This window comes from Glycine soja, chromosome 7, assembly GCF_004193775.1.
Source record: "Glycine soja cultivar W05 chromosome 7, ASM419377v2, whole genome shotgun sequence".
Taxonomy (NCBI): domain Eukaryota; kingdom Viridiplantae; phylum Streptophyta; class Magnoliopsida; order Fabales; family Fabaceae; genus Glycine; species Glycine soja.
In genome coordinates this window covers 1,691,687-1,710,817 of record NC_041008.1, presented here as the reverse complement: position 1 = coordinate 1,710,817, position 19,131 = coordinate 1,691,687, and the positions used below count along the sequence as shown (strand labels likewise).

Genomic DNA, 19,131 nt, shown 5'->3' with positions numbered 1-19,131 from the left:
CACACTTTCACACTGTTCATGCCACCCATTTGTCCTTTTAATTCAAATTTAGGACGGCAAAGTTGGCTACCCTTAATTTTTAAGCATATTCGTTGAAATGCGTGCCTAATAAAAAAATAAGTAAAAGATAGCATCAATTTTTAATGTTTAAATAATGATGCTTTTTCATTTTATTATTTAGTATTATCATCAGGTGGAACTCATGTCATGAAAGCCTTTTCATTTGTTTTTTATGGTCCGTTTAGAAAATGAAAAAAAAAATATAAAATAAATATGCTTCATGATATTATTTTTTTTATTTGGTTTGATAAAAAGTGAGAGAAAAATAAAAAAGGGATAATTGACTTCATGAAAGAATTTTATTTTCTTTCTTTTTCATTTTTTCTTCTCCACCGAGCACAGGCTTAAGGATTAAAGAGTCATTTCCTCATCTTCAATTATGCAGAGAGAGAGGACTCACTTTACATTCACTTGGACTATACACAAAGAACACCAGCCACTTGGGTGGGAACATGTATGTAGGTCTAGACTCTAGACCAGACCCCACTTTAACTAATGCACAATCATTATTCAAAAGACTAATAATAATTATCAACAAATTTATCAAATGTAAGGATTAATATGAGACGAGTAGTCACGGATTCCTGCTCCTTCCCACCCCATCCACTCCTCCCACATGTCCCAATCTGGATCGTTCATTCCCCTCAGTGGCTCATCAATTCCAGCATCATAATAAGCCTCATACGATTCTGTCGCATTTGATTCTCCTCTTAAGTTGGCCATCACAATCTGCACTCCAATAAACAACATTGAAATCACAATTGGGTAACTGTCGTACGTGTTAGGCTTGGTTTAAATAAAGTTCAAAACTATGGCCCAAAGAAGGCTCAAATAATAATATTATTGCTTTTGTTGCAGTTTGACTTGTGCTAATTGGGAGATGATCACAATTCATATATAAAACTAGCAGTTTTATGTTTTCATTCTACGCGGTGCAAATAAATATGCAACTGAAATTTAGAGAAAAGGGTAGTTGCAGGATATGTTATGTAACGCACATCATAAGCCTCGTTGATTTCGTGAAACTGCACCCCACAATTGCTCCCTCTGCACACGTCTGGATGGTACTGAAGCAAGCACAATAGAAAACCAACTAATTAATAAGTTATTGAAAATCAAAATGGCTAAATCCAATTAATTAGGATAAAATATCAATAGAAGAGGGTTGGGACTGAAACCTGCAGAGCAAGCTGCCTGAAAGCCTTCCTGACCTCAGATTCAGAGGCACCGCGTTGTATTCTTAAGGTCTTGTAAGGATCCATCACAGAAGAAGAATAAGAGCAACTAATCCTTGACTTGTTCATCTTGGTTTGCTTCCTTTCCTTGCCTTTGAATCGCATCCAAGAAGCAGACGAACCATTTCCACCAACAACTCCAGCAGTTGCAGCAGCCATTTGCAATGCAAAAAGGTCTTAATCTCTCAAACACAAGACTCACAACGACCCAGAAAGCCTTTGGCTATAAATAACGAAACTTTGATCTTTTTGGCTAAGAAGGGAGATATTGTTTAGAATGGATCAATTTACACGGCAAGTTGTTGAATTGATGGGGAATATGTCGAAACCCTAAAATATTGGGTAGATTACAATAATTGTAGAAAAGAATAGATCAAAGGAAGTAGACTCTAAAGTTGGAATGAAAGGGATTTAAATAGAAAAAAAATGGGTGGTAAAAAGGGGAGAAAATGGGGTGGAATGGAAGTAATTCATGTTCTTATCCATTGAGTCGAGGATGAGGTGGATCTACGCATTTAGTGGAAAAGAGACAGAAAATGAGAGGGGGAAAACAACCGCTGAGCTGAGAAAGGTTGTTGTTGTTGGGCTTACCTTATATGCCTTTTACCTTTTACTTGGTCTCAATTCAAGACTCTTCTTTTGATTTGTTCCCAATTTTAGGCATAGGGCTGCCTCAACAACTCTTTTTTAAATATTATATTATTTATTACAGAATTTGATTTCATGTATGCTATGTATAGATGTTTATACTTTTAATTAATCATTAGTCACTATTACAAATTAATAAATTTACTATATATAATTAAATAATAATATAAAAATTCTTTATATTATCAATACATAAACTTTTTTTTTTAAATTGTGAATAGAAGTTTATTCAATAAGAGTGAAACCCATATAATTCAGAAGTTTTCAATAAATTTCAGTTATTAAAAACAATATAATTTTTTTAACAAAAAAAATAGCATACTTAAAAAAAGTGTTATTCAGATTGTCAGTAAAATTTATTAAAACTATATAAAGAAAAAAACATTTCAATAAATTTGTTAGTTCATCTTTAAGGTATATGCCAGTGGATATCCTTTCACCTCTTTTAGAGTTTGATTCCTGAGCCCTTCAACTTGTCTTAAATTCTCTTTTTCTTAAACAAAATTTATTATTCCATGTTGCCTGTTTTACTTTCATTTTCGAAAATAGGGATGGCAAACTTTTTATATTTAAAAATCCTTACATAGATTATTTGTTTAGGATTTCAAAGTCAGAAATTTTTTTTTTCAGCAAGAATGGAGATGGAGATAAAAACAAACTAAAAAAAATCCTGAAGTGAATTTAGCACTTGACAAAAAAATCTTATACCATTTTCTCAAATATTAAAAAGATAAGATTATTCTTAATTTTCACATGTATATACATATATAAACTATTTTTATATATCAATAACTATTATATAAAATGTATTTGTAGTCTTTTCTTTAATATTCTTTTGTTTATTTATATTTTGACTTCGAGTTTGTCATATTGTTATCACTTCATCATGTTTGATGGTTCATCTCTCATCTCTATTTTATCTTCATCTATATTGTAATAATAGGTAATTAAGAAGATCAAGTATTTTGATAAAGATAAAAGAGAAATAGTTGGAGATGGTTAAGAATTAATTTTTTCAGTTAATTGCAAAAATAGTATGTGAAATACGCATTTAAAGTAGATTATTTCAAATTAAAATTTCGTGCTTTTCATTTCAAAACTTACTTGTATTTTACTTGATTTTTTTCTCAAACTATACCTTCTCTGTCTTATCTTTTTTCAAAATATACTACTTTTTCAAAAAAAAATTCAAATTACACCACTTAGATGCAAATCTAAGGAATTGATTTTTTTTTAAATTATTAAAATAATTTAAATATTATTATATAAATATATTTTTAATTGGTTTTTAAAATAATTTTTATAATTTTTTCTTTCTTATATAATAGACATAAAATTTAAAAGTGTGGTAACGATGATAACCAATATAAATATTATATTATATAAATATGTTTTTAATTGGTTTTAAAACTAATTATTTATTAAAATATTTTTTATAACTTTTTTTTATAAATTTTTTAAGAGATATATACAAATAAAGAAAAATGTAAAAATTGCAGAAAATTATAGTATAATTTTTTAGTTACGATGTATGTATTTTTTTTTTGTTAAATTTATGTGTGGTTGATGTTTTTATTTTGTTAATTAAAAAATGAAAAAATTAGTTAGTAGCATTAAAACAAATTAAAAAATAAAGTAAAAAATAATTGATACATATTTCTTATACAATAGACATAAAATTTAAAAGTGTGATAATTGAGATGATAGCCGATATAAATATTATATTATATAAATATTTTTTATTGGTTTTAAATTTTTTTTTATTAAAATAATTTTTATAAATTTTTTAAGAGATATACACAGATAAAGAAAAATGAAAAAATTGGAGAAAATTATAGTATAATTTTTTAGTTACGATGTTTGTATTTTTTTGTTAAATTTATGTGTGGTTGATGTTTTTGTTTTGTTACGTTCTTTAATTAAAAAAATGAGAAAATTAGTTAGTAGTATTAAAAAAATTAAAAAATACAGTGGAAAAATAATTAATACAACTTTCTTATGCAATAAACATATAATTTAAAAGCATGATAACTAAGATGATAGCTGATATTATACAAAGATTAAAAATTATTTTAATAATATAATTAAAAATTAAAAAAAATATTTTAATAAAAAAGTATTTTTAAAACCAATTAAAAAATATTTATATAATATAATATTTATATTATTTTAATAATTTTTAGAAAAATAATGTACGGTTCATTAGATTTGTATCAAAGTGGTGCAATTTGGGAGTTTTTTGAAAAAATAGTATATTTTAAGAAAAGATAAGAGAGAGAAGGTGTAGTTTGAGATAAAACCTATTTTACTTCTTGCAAGTGTATGGGGTAAATATTTTTCATATACAATCATTTAATTATATTAAACTAAAATCACTTTGCCATATTCTTTCAATAAATATGATTAATATAACATTAATAATTAATAAATTTTAATTTAAATTAAAATATAGTATTAAGTATTATAATTTTATTTAATTTTAAATTAAAGATAATAGCATACGCATTCTAAAAATACTTAAATTGAAAATTTTAAAATAATAAAAATTATTCTTAGTTGTATATGAAAATTATTATGTAACTAAAGAAAAAAAATAAGAAAAGTGAGTTAATTGAGGAAATAAAAAGAATAAAATTCTTACTTGCTAAAGTAAATATTCAAATTCATAATATAGATATATCAATGCTACTTTTAGGTGTGAATTATCAATTATATTGTTTTTATAATTTCTAAGTAGAACAATTGAATTAATGCATCCCAATAACTAGCAAGTAACAACGCAAATTGTACTTATTTGTTAAATCGCAACTTTTTAGGGGGGGGAAATCTTTGCGTTAAATTGGGCCCAAAAGGCCTAAAGTATGAATTTGGGGGAAGTAGGGTCGGAGAAGGAGACAAAATAAAGGAACATTGACTAGTGATAGACATAACGAAACGTCCAAACAAAATTCGAGCTAGTTATAAAATAAAATAAATTTTGAAATTAAAATTAAGAATTACATCAAAAAAATGAAAAGAAAATAAAATTAGAATCTTAATAATTAATATATGAAACTAGGATAAGACATATGACTTAATGAGAATAATAAACTCTTACAAAATGCTTTCATTTTAAGAAAATATTTTAAAATTTTTCTCGTTAAAAAGTAAGCCCTAAAATTATTTTGTTTAAGATAGGAATTCAGATTTATATTATAAAGTAAATTAAATAAATAAAGGATCCGTGATAAGTGGATGAAATAAAACATAATTATAAAGTTTAGGAAAAATGTTACAAGAAGGCCCACAATTTAGAAGACATACAAAGAGAAAAGTGTATATAACAATATAATAGATGATATAATGTGTGTGAGAGAGAAAAAATATATAAAATATTCACGGTATTAAAATTTTCAAATACAATTACCCAAAGTTTAGTTGATATGTATCATCGGATCAAACTTTTTATACCGTAAATCAATAAAAAAAAATTACTATAACTATCAACAAACTTATTATATATAATATTTTGCATTTAAATGTTAGTATAAAACACTTTTAAATTTTCAGTACAGGTACTATTTACTAATTTCAGAATTGATAGATGACAAGTTTCAATCTCTATATTTTCTTAATATTTGATAAAATTTAAGTTTTTTATGAATATCATTTAAAGGGTTTGTTTTTTTGCATGTCATAGGTATAAAAAATTTAAATTATTAATTAATTAAAAATTATTTTAAATATCATTATTATAAAAATTGATCATGTATCATAGATAACAGTTTGTAGTTAAAAAAACCGTTTAAATTTTACATAAAATTCCAAAAACGTGATATAAATATGTAAAGAAACGGATCGGATAAGAACAGTACCTCTCTGAAAGTGGATAAAGAGTCCTAATCTACAGACACGTGGCACAATTGCGGTCATGATAAACTGATAGCATCCAAATCGGATTTCTGCTCCAAAGATCAGATGGTCCACGTTGCTTATGTGCTATCTGTTAATATTATTTTAATATTACATCTTTATACCAGCATATTTTTTAGTTAATTTTCATAACCAATTGTTGTAAAAAAGAATTATCAATTGATCAGAAACTTGAATTTTAAAGTAATAATCGTCTCATATTATGTGATTAATACATAAAATTGATACTTCTGTAAAATCTCAAATCTCATTGTATTCACGTATAAAAAATATTTGATTTATTTAACAAGAAAATCGTGTTCAATTTTATGTATACAAAATTTCCTTTTCTTGAATTAATCTTTAACCCAACACAAGTTGAGAGAATCTGGTTCCCAAAAAAATGTGATTAGACAAGCTTTGCACCCTCTAAAATGACTAGGTTAATGAAAAAACACCACATGAACAAGACATTAATCATATGTTATACATGTAAATATTATACAGTTCATTTCTCGTAATTGTACTTGATAGGAGAAATTTGAACATTTATTGAAGAAATGTAAAATGAAAAAGAAAAGTGTCGTAAAATAAAGAAAACATGATTGCATGAAAAGTGGAATAGATAAACGACTTTTCTGCTAATATATAAACAAATTCCATAGTTAGTTTCACATGTCTATCAGGTACAAAGACCCTCGCCATTTCAAAATGTTTGTTTTTTCGAACCAGTAATTTAAATTTGCATATAATTTAACGTAAATAGAATAGAACCCGAAAAATAAATCAACGAGGATTTATAATTTCCAAAAAAGAGAGAAATTTAACAATAATAACAAGACATCACGGGTGCACCAACCCATAAAGGGGTGGTCTTTGGAACTGCTACTAATTATGGATCATGAATATAACTCCAGTATACTACATGTTCTTTCTAGTTTCTACACATTCTTCCGGTCAGCACTTATATTGGCATAGGTAAGCTTCCAAAAGGTAATTTTAGTCATTCGGTGTACATCAGTATGCTTGCTGAATTTTTTTTGTTCCTTCATATTCTGAACACCCACACTTGTGTACAAAGCCAATACTAGTCCCATGAATTAGTTTTTCACAAATTTGCAATCCCCTATTGACAATTAACATCCTGAAATCTGGATATAAAATAGTACCCAAGAAGGCAAGAACCTCAGCTCACCAATGCTTCAACATGCAGTAAGAAATTGATGACCATCAAGTCAGGTCCGAAATTCTCTCACTTCGATTCTATTGTCTCTGAACTTCTATCAGCTTCAGATGGTTGAGCAGACGATTGAGGCTGGTTCGTGACAGATGATGCATCTGGGCTGCTGGAAGGTTTTTTGAACTGAATCAAGATCATGGTCATGTTATCACATCCCTCACCACCAGCTGTTGGTGCCAAACACCTATCAAATACTTTCTCACAAACCGCAGAAAGTTTATTCTCCTGCATATTCATGATTTTTTATAAGTGATACGAGTTTTGCAATTACAACAATGTGAGTGCCGTATTCAAAAAAAAAAATTGAGTAAATAAAAGGTAACCATACAAGACTTACAGTCTTTAACTGTTGATGTATGAAGTCCACAAGCTGTTGGCTAGACATACAATCCCTACACACAAGAGGTTATATAAAAGTAGATTAATTATAGTGAAAATAAATTGACACAACTTGTGTTCAAACCATGCTTTTTTAATGAATAAATTGTTTTTGCCTTTCAAAAACAAAATTATAGTGGGAATTAAAAAAAAGGAATACTTATAGTGAGAATTACAAAAGAATCACAAAAACAAAATTTGGTAATAGCAATGGGTTTCTAGAGAAAATTTATGTAACCTACCATATTCCATCACAAGCTATTACAAGAAACTCGTCATCATCACAAAGCTCAACCTGTTACATAGAATATATATAAATTTAAATTGGAGCAAACTAATAGAAAACAACACTACAAAGGAACATTTCACTTTAACCCCATGTTTGTTTGGGTGTAAACAAAGTGGAAAGAAATAGGAAGGGGACAGGATAGAAATATTAAATTTCTATCATTTGTTTGAGAGGAGAAATAAGGAGGGAAGTTATATCCCACCAGAAAACACTTTTCTATCAAATTGGAATGAAATGGAAGGAAAATAATCTCACTCTTTATTTTGGTATCTTTCCTAGTAAAGTGATGGCCAAAAGATGTATAAGGAATTCATACTATATTTTTCCAAGATTTGTAAGTTAACAAAAACAATAGGCCCAAAAAGAAAGGCATTCATAAATATTAACTTCTTTATAAAATAATGTATAGGGCAATACTTACTGAAGTTATGTCCGGATCAGCAGTTACAATCTGCTTTTCAACAGGCAAATACTTATTCTGCTTGAATTCCATATCTCCTGGAATAGAAAGAAGATTATATTACCAAAACTAAGAACTGGTGAAGGAAATAAAAAAATAAAATCTCATGACAGCAACTATAAAAAATTCAGGAGAACAATAAACCCCCACATTTTGTTAACAAAAAAGAATTTGTACTACCAATTGCTCTAGCCAAGTTTAAACTTCCATTGACCCGTCCAACTTGGATGAAACCACCAGCTTTCAGAATCCTGTCTTTCTCAGCCTCAAGTTCAGGCTTGTGGTCCTTGGACAAATTGTGTGCCTGCAAATAAAAATTCATTAAATAACTGAGTATGAATATAGTCGAACAATATCTGTTCCAAGCACTAAAGGCGTCAATAAACATTGAGTGTGATGACATGGATAAGAGAAGCTTAAACTCTGGAAGGATGCATGTAAATGTTAAAATTATTTGTGATATCAACACAATAACCAAGTGTTAAAGCATCAAAATATGTCCTTACTCCCTCTACATCTTACCCCTATGTTTGTTTAAGAGTAAATAGAAAGGAAGGAAATAGATCTTTGTTTTGAAAGGAAAAATAGAGAGACATGGAGTTTTTTTACAGATATTACATATTTTTTCAAAAAAAAATCAGGGGGGGGGGGGGGGGATGTTTGTTGCTTTTAATTTATTGATTTACTTTTTGTTTTACTATCTTTAAATAATTTTATATAACATGAAAGATAAAAAATAATTTGATGTTAAGAAAAATAAAATAGAGTAAGAAACTCTATTTTTAAGTTAAATTTATTTTATTATTATAAGAAAAAATACATAATATATTTATTTATTTCCACTCATTCAAACTATTCGAAAAAACTCAAGTCCCACATTAGGGTTGGGCTAGGCACAAGCCCACATTCTAAGACAAACTAAGGGTGAGTGTGAGACAGGTAGGGTCGGGTTTACCTTTATTATCCCAACCCGACTCAAATTTTGATAGAGCCATTTATGTGAAATCTTTTAAGACATGATTATGTATGGGACAAGACCCCTATTTATTAATGTAATGTATCAAAATTATTTAACATTACAGAGTTAATTAAATCAACGTATATTTTATATTATGTATTTCAAAATAAATAATATTATTTATTAAATAAAAAGTTGTACTCAAAATTAGTGTAGTTAAATGGTGGCCCAACCACAGGCAATTTGTGAAGGGAGGCCTGCTATGGTGTATTTAAATGGCAGAATTTGGCCTTCCACCATATTACACCATCCACCATTGATAACAGTGCTATAAATACAGAATTGTTAATAAAAACTTATATTTTAAAAAGAAAATAGGACATCAAACTAGGTTTGGATAATCTAATGCATAACCTGAACTCGTTCTTAAAATACATTGGGTTAATTTCTAAAACCCAAACCCATCAAAATCATCCTTGGGCGGGGCTAGATTAGCAAGACAGGATACGTTAAGCACACCCTAACCAAACAAGTATAGATAAATTTTTTTCTTTTTTTTCTTCTTATTTCTATCAATCCAAACAACACATTTTCTATTCAATTCCTCTTTTAGAGTGTGTTTGGTAGAGGGGGGAAGAGAGAAATAGAGAAGAAATAGGGTGGGTCCCACAACATCTACACTCTACTTTAATTCAAATATCTCTTCTCTATTTTCATCATCTCAACCAAACACGCTTTTATTTCCATTCTAATATAAACACACCTATTATGTTAAAAAAAAGTGCAGAACATCAAACATGCACCAATTTATCTATACCGAAATATCTATCTTAGAATACAAAGTGTAGCCTGAATTAACACCCTTTATCATCATATATCTGCACATGATTAACAGTACCCTATAAGCTTATATCGCATGCCTAAAAAAAAATGCCAGAGGTGAGAATACCTGGCCTTTCCTTGATAAGACACATCTAGAATCTCCAGCATTAGCAACAACAAGTTTGTTTCCTCGGATGACAGCCACACAAGCTGTGCTTCCAGAGTTTGGTCCAGTAAAATCAGAATGGGGCCCCTAATTTACAGCATAGCATTCTCAATTCAGAATAAAACTTTTTACAGTAGGATTCAAGAGTTGTATGCCCCACACCAAACCTTAATTTATAGTTTATTTTATAATTTTATTGACAAACAAATAATTTATTAGGGGAAATTACACTACACTCACTTCCCCAAGGTCTTCTCAAATGACACTCACACCCCCTCTAGTTTTTAAATAAACACCCACCTCCCTTAATTTTTTAATCAAGTGTGACACACTTAATCACTTAATCAGAAAGGACCCTCTGTCATTGTCAAATGGTTACATTACAAGAATGGACTTCTAAGGTTTATGTTGATTCATACATAAGTGTATCATAGTGAACAGGCACAGTAAGTATGAGGTAGACCAATTGCAAAAGACACGAACTAAAGCTGAAATATTGAAATTCTAATATACACAAGCAAAATATTACCATAAGGTAATTCATAATTGAGAAATACCGTTTATTTAATAAGCAGTTTAAGCAAAGAAAGTTGTGCAAATAACTCATCAACACTAATACATATACTAACCAGTACAGTTAAATTATGTTAAAATGAAATTTTGTAATATTAGATTTACATTTAATAAGAAAATTCATCAAAAAGTAAAAATGCTAAGATTAAATTTAAGAACTTCCAATATATTTACTACAAGCTTAAATTCCATACATTGAAACCTTTCCGACATGCATTAAGAACAACGGAATAAGTTAGAGAAGAAAGCAGTGGTGGTGCAAGAAAAACAAAATGTTTCTTTATTTGTTACCTCCTCAAAAGCCCAATCATTGACACGGTCATTGGCTTCACTACTCCTGGGAGACCATATAAAGCCTTCTAGCATACCAGACAACTTTTCTATTTTATCCCCCAAGACTGCTAATTCTCTCCACCCTCTTTGTCCACGCATCATCTCATCCATTCTGCCTCAAAATGAAGGAAAATATAAAAAAAGGGACATAATTTTGACAGAAGTAGTTCCATCTAAACTCCATATCTCCATTTCCATTTATGGTCAGGAAACTTACAGATCTATAAATCCCCTTTTAGGAGTCCGGATTAAGTAGAATAAGTTCAATGTGGTAGTTAAGCCATAAGGCTCTCCCACCTAATGGACTAATTGTTAGGACTTATGCGCATGAGTAGAGCCCAATTCAAAAGACTAGTCCATTGGGTGGGAGAGACTCATGGCCTAAGTACCGCACTAAGTTTCTTATTCTACTCAATGTGGGACTCCTAACAGCCCCAAATGTGCAAATGATTTTAACCATGAAGGGAAAGGAATATAACGCTAATGTCAAGTGGTTACATTTCTAATCTTTTAGCAAGCATAAAAAGACTACAAAAAACGAAGAGATAAGTGGAGAAGTTTTAAAATGTCAACAACTCATAGGAAACGACGAAATTAGAGAGGAGAAGAAAATTGTTTTAAGATTATTAGTAAGTGCCTGAATCTTGGTTTTCAGCTATATTTATACCTTGAAGAGACCATGATGCCAAATCTCCCCTGGGGTACAAAAAGTAGACAGATAAGGTAAATCATTTGGTGCAAAAGTTGAACATGTTGTATCACAGGGTTGAGCCTAAGCCAAATTAGCTTTTACAGATGAAGGACACCTACCCTATTATCCCATCCCCTGACTTTTATTGGCATCCAGTAAGATTAATAAAACTCTAAAGAAAAATATACAAAATTACCTGAGAAAAGATTTCTGTAAAGATGTGCCTAAATCTCCAGCTAAGTAAGCTTCACTCTTAAGCACCTGCTGGTGTAGATACTTGGCACAGAATTTTGAAACTGCTTTGCCTGCAAATCAGTGAGACCATATTGAGAATTATAAAACAAGATTTTAGCAAATAAGTTATATATCTCAGCCCCATTAGGCCATTATTACCTTAATTTTGAAATAATTAAAGATTTATAAACTTCTCAAAGTCCTCAAGTGAGCTATGATCAATATTACTCGAGTCTGGAAAGGCTAATAGTCTAATATAGATAAAGTGCATACACACCACAAAAAGATATTCCCCCCTCCCCTCTTTTTCTCCTTTAACATAGGCTGCAGAACAAAGTCCCAAATAAATAAATAAAAACATGGGGGAAAAAAAAAATCTAGATGTGAAGTAGACTAAAGGCATTCCAGTTCAAACTCAAATCTGATATCAGATGAATCTAACTAGATATAATATGCCAAAAATGTTTAAGCTATAAGGATTTTGTTTGTCAATAATGAAAATATATTGAACTTGTGAAGTGTGAACCACATATTATAACATAGCGGAAACAAGGCTATTACAAGGCAAATATTTGAAAAGGGAACAAGAAAACTTATGCAGTATTTTATGTCCTATGACAAGTTTGAAAGAATTGTAATTCACATAATGTTGTTATTCATTTAAGTGACATCTGGTCAAGGGAAAAAAGAAATCAGATAAGGTCAAAACAGAAAATGAAAACCCGATCAATGACCCAAAAAGAAAACACTATGTCTGCAGGTAAAAGCCACCCATGCTAAGGTGGGTTCCAAAGGAAATTCAAAATGAAAGCACTAAGCTTCAAGCAATATCAAACATTTGAAACAACTTCCTCACTGCAATGAGCTTCCTAAGTAATGAAATAATTTTCCTAATAATTACAAGCACAATTCCAATGGTAAGATACAGATCACAATTAATTTAAATGATAAATGAATCAGTAAGAAATCATTTCCTCGCTGCTTGTGAAAGTGAGTATGAACACATCAGATAAATATTATTGAAAACATAAAGATCTAATACGGACCTCCATGGCCATCATAAACACCAAAGTATGACGTAGACTCGTCCAAATATGGATGAGCTGCATGCTGGCAAGTAATGTAAAAGAATTAAAACTTGTATACACCATCAAACAGATTGTAATATAATAATGGGCTACTGAAGATTTAGGTACAAAAGCATCAAGGTACACCAAGCATTGACATCAAATATACGTGATTTTCACTTCCAAAGAGAACCAATTTCTCATGAGTAAAACAATACTAGAGAAGGGAAAATGTATTCCTCGGTAAATGTGAAAACACCGAGTTACATTTGCACATTCAAATAAATAGCTGACAGAAATAACTTTAATTGAAGTGCCTAAAATAAATGATACTTTTGCTCTCTTCATTAAAGCAGATTAACAATGAAACCTAGTAATCTTTAAGCTACTTTGAACATAAGACATACTCATTTTACAACCTTCTCAGTCAATTATGCAAATATCAAAATTAGCTTGTCACTAATATGTCAATATGTCATCCTGTCAATCTAGCTTAGGATTTTCCATACACTTAGTTGTCATATAGCACTGGCACTAAACTACTCTTTTAGAATAACTTCCCTTGTGGACAACCAAAGCAGTGAACGTGGCACTTGTTGACGGCAACATACAAAACAAGTGGTGGCAAATGAAATAAGATGAACCAAAAGAAGAAGGTAGTTACAGCATCTTCCATGGAAGCACGCCAGCCCTGCATGGAAGACAAACCGAAGCGAAGCTTGTCGTTCTCACCATCTTCAGAGGCCTTCTCTGTTTTGGGAGTGCTGAGGTATATCCCCATCAAAAACTACAATCACACAAAACAAAAAAGCAGCATTGAATCACAAGAAGACTAATACGCATCATCATCACATCTGTGAAAGAAAGGCACACTTCAATTTCGAATAACTCATTCCAAAAAGTCAAATCTAACCATATTTGCAACGTAAAATGAAATGACTCAACCTAGAAAAAGGCATGCAATGCAATTGGAGAGAGAGAGAGCTAAAGATGCATGAAGATCAAATGCATCACGATGCGTTGGGATGAAAAGTGCAAAAGCTATTCATCAAAGTTGAAATCAATGCGCTAAGAAATGAGGAGAGGAATCAGAAGAAAGAATTGAAATGATAATAATAACCATAATCATAATCAGCAGCAGCAGCAGCGATATATAAAATAGGGAAAGACGAAATTGATGAATAAGGGTTTGACGGAACAGTACTTGTGTCCGCACGAGAGAGAGAGAGAGAGAGAGAGAGAGAGAGCAATGGCAATGATGTGATGTATTTGTGTGGAAGGGAAAAGAAGAAGCAGAACAAAGGCTACTTTTTTCCTTTGCCCCTAATGTAGGAAAAAGTTTTGTTTTAGGTTAAACCAGCGCCTGCCACGCGCCTGCCACGCGCCTTTCATGTTACCATGTTTTTTAATTTTTTAGGATAAACATTTATTTTTCTATGAATGTATAGAAGGCTGCTGAATTTATTTTTGAAATCTGAAAATCCAAATTTTAGTTTTCAAACAATGTAACAAATTCATTTATTTATTAATTTTAGTTTCATATCGGTAATGAGAGAGCTTATATGATACAAATAAATTAGGCCACAATGTCTATTGGATTAATTTATCATGCCCCAATATTTTATTTAAGAAAAAATATAATTTAATTTTTATCTTTCCTTTTTTTATAGTTATAAATATAACATTATAATCAAGATTTAAAAAATAAAAAAATAATTATAAATTAAAACAAATATTATAATAAATATTATGTTGGGTCTCATTTTTATAAGGATTAATTTAATTTTCATTTTTTATAAGTTAGACTAAAATTATAAGTATTTATTAATCAATATTATATTTGTTTTAATTTATATTTGTTTTTCTATCTTTTAAGCATTAAAATTTAAATTTTTAATTTTTTAGGATGAATTTACAAACGTTCTATATATTTAACAATGGAAAATAACTATTTATCTTATTTTTTTATTATATGTTCCGGCAAGCCCTGTATCCTCATCCCGAGGAAGCTTCTTTTTCCATTTCAATAATGTAACTTCACTGCCCAAAAACAAGTGCGTTTGGTTTATCTTAAAGGATAAGAGACATACTTATGATGATGGTCTTCACTAAATATTTATGGGGTTTTGTTTAGGACATTCATCAATAAACTAAAATGATAAAAAAAATTATGATATAAATTATAAAAGAGAGTGAAAAAAATTATGAACAATGTATTTTTTTATCTTTTAATAAAAATATTTATACTTTATTCTTTTTTAATTAATATCTTTTGAATATTAATTAACATTTGTGAATAATTATTTCTACATTAGATGGAAACCAATAAACTAATCAAGGATCTAATTTCTGACATCCCAATTCCCATGGGGGGTTTTAAAAAAGATTAGTGCAAGTCGGCTTAAAAATTCCATAACGTCATGAGTTCTATCTTTTAAAGTGTATTTGTTCACTCAAATTAGTCCATTCAAAATAATTTTAATTCTTCTCACTGTGCTAGTTTGCATAAAATTGAGGTCTAAACCCAGTTAATTTATCTCATAATGAGTAAAATTGTCAAAGACAAATCAGATTTTATGTAACTAAAATTAAGAATGGCAAGCAGATCTAACTTATTGGCTTTCTATACTTATTGTGTTACTTTTTTAATGATAACCATGTGATTAACACCTAGTTTAGGTTATTTTATTTTATTATCAATATTTTAATCATTTCATCCTCTTTTCAACCAGATGTTATTCACTGTCCACTTTCATCATTACGTCCATACATTGAGCTCAAGACTCTTGTAGAATCTGTATGGCCAAGATAAATAAAACAGTATAGTATAGAATAACTTATCAAGATAAATTTGTTGGGCCAACATGATATAATAATCTTATAAGTTTATCTAAACCATACATTATCGTAATTTTAATCTCATGGGGTTCTTTCATCTACCTTGTTAGAGCTTCTCTGCTCCCTCCTAGCTGTCACCGTTTGCGACCCCATATATTAAAGCAATAAACACTTCACGCATAACATATATATTATCTACACTAATTTTTTACAATTGAAAGAATTGGAAAAAAAATATATAAAAAAAAGAACGAAAAGCAATCTTGCAAAAGGAAGAGATAGCTTACGGGAGTTTATAAAGAGCGACAATGCATGCATGGGATGAGAATCAAGTAGGCATTTAGCAAAAAGAAAAACAATAAAATAAAATGCATGCAAATGCCACAACACCTTTATTTGGTAGAGAATAGAGAAATATGGTGGAAAAAAAACAAGATAAATGAGTCTAAATAGGTGAAAAACAAAGTATAAACGAAATGTGTTTGGTTAAAAAAAGAATAAATTAAAAGAGAAATGAATAAAAATAGATGAAAAATAATACAAAGTATCTCACAATTTTAAAATTACAAAGAGAAGTAGAGAACAGTGCATGCTTCGAGAAAACAAAAATGACGACTATGTGGATGCACGGAAAGTTGTTGAGCTGCACAACTAGAGAAGGGAAAAAAGAAAACAGAGATGGGCTTGGCCGCATACACACGTGTGGCCCTTTTCCTTCTATGCTTATTAAGGTGCAGGTTATTCTTCTTAGCCGTTCAATTTTACTTTTTTTACAATTAATATATTTTAAAAAATTTCAACTTTACTATTTTTACTTCTTGTTCCTTCTTTTTTCTTTTCTTTTCTTTGTATATCCTCCGAATTGGCCTTATGCATATAGATCTCAAACTTGTGTATTTCGCATTGTTAATACAATATTTAAATCAACTGAACTAATAAATTAATTAGGTTAAAAAATAATTAATATTATTATATATAATACTAAAATTTATAATATATATTTGATACATATATAAGTTTATATAATAAATTTTGTAATTTTAATAAAATATTTTTTTTATATATAAACTTTTATTAAACCTATGATTTTTATTTAAAATTTATATATATATAAAAATATTATTAGATCAAAATTATTATTAAATTTTTTACTTGATTAAATTAAAATTAATTGTTATAAAATTTATTATGTAAATTTATAATTATATTAAATACATATTAAAAAAATTAATATTATATATAACAACATTAATTATTTATTAATATAATTGATTTATTAATTAAATTAATTAAAGTGTTATTCTTAAATTAATTAAAGTCTTATTAGAATAACGTGAAAGTCATAAGATTATATTTAAAAGTATTTTTAATTTTTTCCTCTCACCACTGTATTTGGAAAAATGTGAAATGGTGAGAAAATTCTAAGGTGCATTAGACTGGTACATAACCGCAAGTCACTAATGAGGCCCACATGGTTAATGAGTATTATTACAAGATTCCTTTAGTAAATTGATTACTTTCATAGGCTTGCTTAGATAAAATTTTTCGCAAGGATTTTAGGGAGAATAAAAAAAAATATAAGTTAAAATTAACTTACACATAAATTAATTTATAAAGTTTCTCATATTAACTTCTTTAGAGCAACTTCAAAAAAACCTTCTACAAAGGATTTTTTTTAAAAAAAATTATACACATGTTAATCTGAGCTTATAAAAAATATATTTTGTTTTCTTCTTCTAATCTTACGGTTTAATATATCCAAACTGGCAAAAGCTTTGTTAAATACTTAAATTGGATAGGCACTGGACCCAAAAAAAAGGATAGTCGGCAGTATAAATTGTAGGAAGAAAATGACCTCAATACTTAATTTTTTTAATGAAAAAATACTTAATTATTATAATAATCTAATTAATCTAACATTTATATTAATTTAACATACGTTCCTAAAAGTACCATGTCACAAAGACCAGTAAATTTTTGTTAGCCTTGATTAAAGCAAAAACTTAAAAATGATTAATTAGTAAGAGTCAAGTAGAATTAAAATACATGGCAAAAGTTTTAATTTATTCCTTTTCTATGCAAATTAAACATGTCTTTATGGTTGTTAAGTAAATTGGAATGTATCTTAACTTGGTGTAGACAAAAAAAAAAATGTATCTTAACTTACTCGCAATTTCCGTAAAAACAAAAAAAAAAAAACTTCCTCGCGAATTTTTTTAGTCTAACTTCCAGACCATAAACAATTAAAATTATAGTAAATCAACAGAATTTTGAATTGTAAATTTTCTTGTATTCAAATTATTTTACGGTGTTTTCCCATTCTCTTAAGTACCACTTAAGAGTCCAATATTAATGGTTTAAAGCATTCAAATTTGTGTTATGCGCATATAGAATAATCAAAATCTTGCAAAAAATATGTATTTCATAACATTGTTATCAATTTTTTTTCTTCTAATATATACTTTGAGTTTCAACGTAGCGTCCTCCCATTCTAGAAAACTTTTTGTTTCTTTTTCTTCCAAATAATCGTTCGTGAAGAATCATTCAAAGGTAAGGGTTTCTCATTTTGTTACCAAACATCTAAAAGGAGTTAGTGTAGACAAAACGAGTATTTTCTAATGTTAGTTTTATGAAGATCGAAGTATTCCAGAAGACACATTAGTAGGTAGTGTAGAGAGACAGGCTTAAGTAAATTTAATTTGACCAGTAAAATGTTACAAATATAATGCTATATTAAAATATATTTATATGTTTCCATTTTAAATTGTTATTTTAAACTAATTTTAAAAAAATAATAAACATAATAAAATTTAATATATGTATATATATATATATATATATATATATAATTTTTAAAAAAATAATAAACATAATAAAATCTAAAGCTTGTGTGTATATATACATATTAAAACTTTATGTTAAACTAGTTATCACTCCCGACATTGCCTGAGACAAAATATATAAGCCACGAGTCCAACAAAAGTTAACTTCTGACTGTAACATATACAGAAAAAAAAAAAGAAACCTTGATAGAAAAACAACCCTTTTGATCAATCAAAATTATGTTCATAAACATGAAGTTGGACTTTTTATGTGTATCGGGTACCTTCCACCTGCGAAGACCCTTCACCATAATGGTAAAATTTTCAGAACCAGATACAATATTGTTGACATGAGAACGAAAATTCATCTTTTTGGGAGACAAAGAAGAAAACCTAGGCCTCAATGAAACTCAATTTTTGCTAACT

The 19,131-nt window shown here is 28.9% G+C and overlaps 2 protein-coding genes across 3 annotated transcripts; both read right to left on the bottom strand.

Annotated features, from left to right (window-relative positions):
• Positions 1–340: 340 nt before the first annotated feature.
• LOC114418039 (chaperone protein dnaJ 8, chloroplastic) lies at positions 341–1,701 on the bottom strand. The gene is made up of 3 exons (XM_028383176.1): positions 1,239–1,701; positions 1,059–1,127; positions 341–789 (listed from the first exon to the last, which is right to left on the bottom strand). The coding sequence occupies exons 1-3, from the start codon at positions 1,452–1,454 to the stop codon at positions 604–606; spliced, it is 471 nt and encodes a 156-aa protein (XP_028238977.1). The 5' UTR covers positions 1,455–1,701; the 3' UTR covers positions 341–603.
• Positions 1,702–6,616: 4,915 nt separating this feature from the next.
• LOC114418038 (probable protein phosphatase 2C 60) lies at positions 6,617–14,381 on the bottom strand. Of its 2 annotated transcripts, none has more exons than XM_028383174.1 (11): positions 14,166–14,317; positions 13,710–13,832; positions 13,025–13,088; positions 11,941–12,049; positions 11,012–11,165; positions 10,109–10,234; positions 8,382–8,505; positions 8,163–8,239; positions 7,695–7,747; positions 7,412–7,466; positions 6,617–7,299 (listed from the first exon to the last, which is right to left on the bottom strand). In XM_028383174.1, exons 1-11 carry the CDS (start codon positions 14,172–14,174, stop codon positions 7,087–7,089), a joined length of 1,107 nt encoding a protein of 368 aa, XP_028238975.1. In that variant the 5' UTR covers positions 14,175–14,317; the 3' UTR covers positions 6,617–7,086. The 2 variants fall into 2 exon arrangements, with proteins under 2 accessions (XP_028238975.1, XP_028238976.1); XM_028383175.1 differs by having other exon boundaries at positions 7,004–7,299; positions 14,250–14,381.
• Between the last annotated feature and the right edge of the window lie 4,750 nt (positions 14,382–19,131).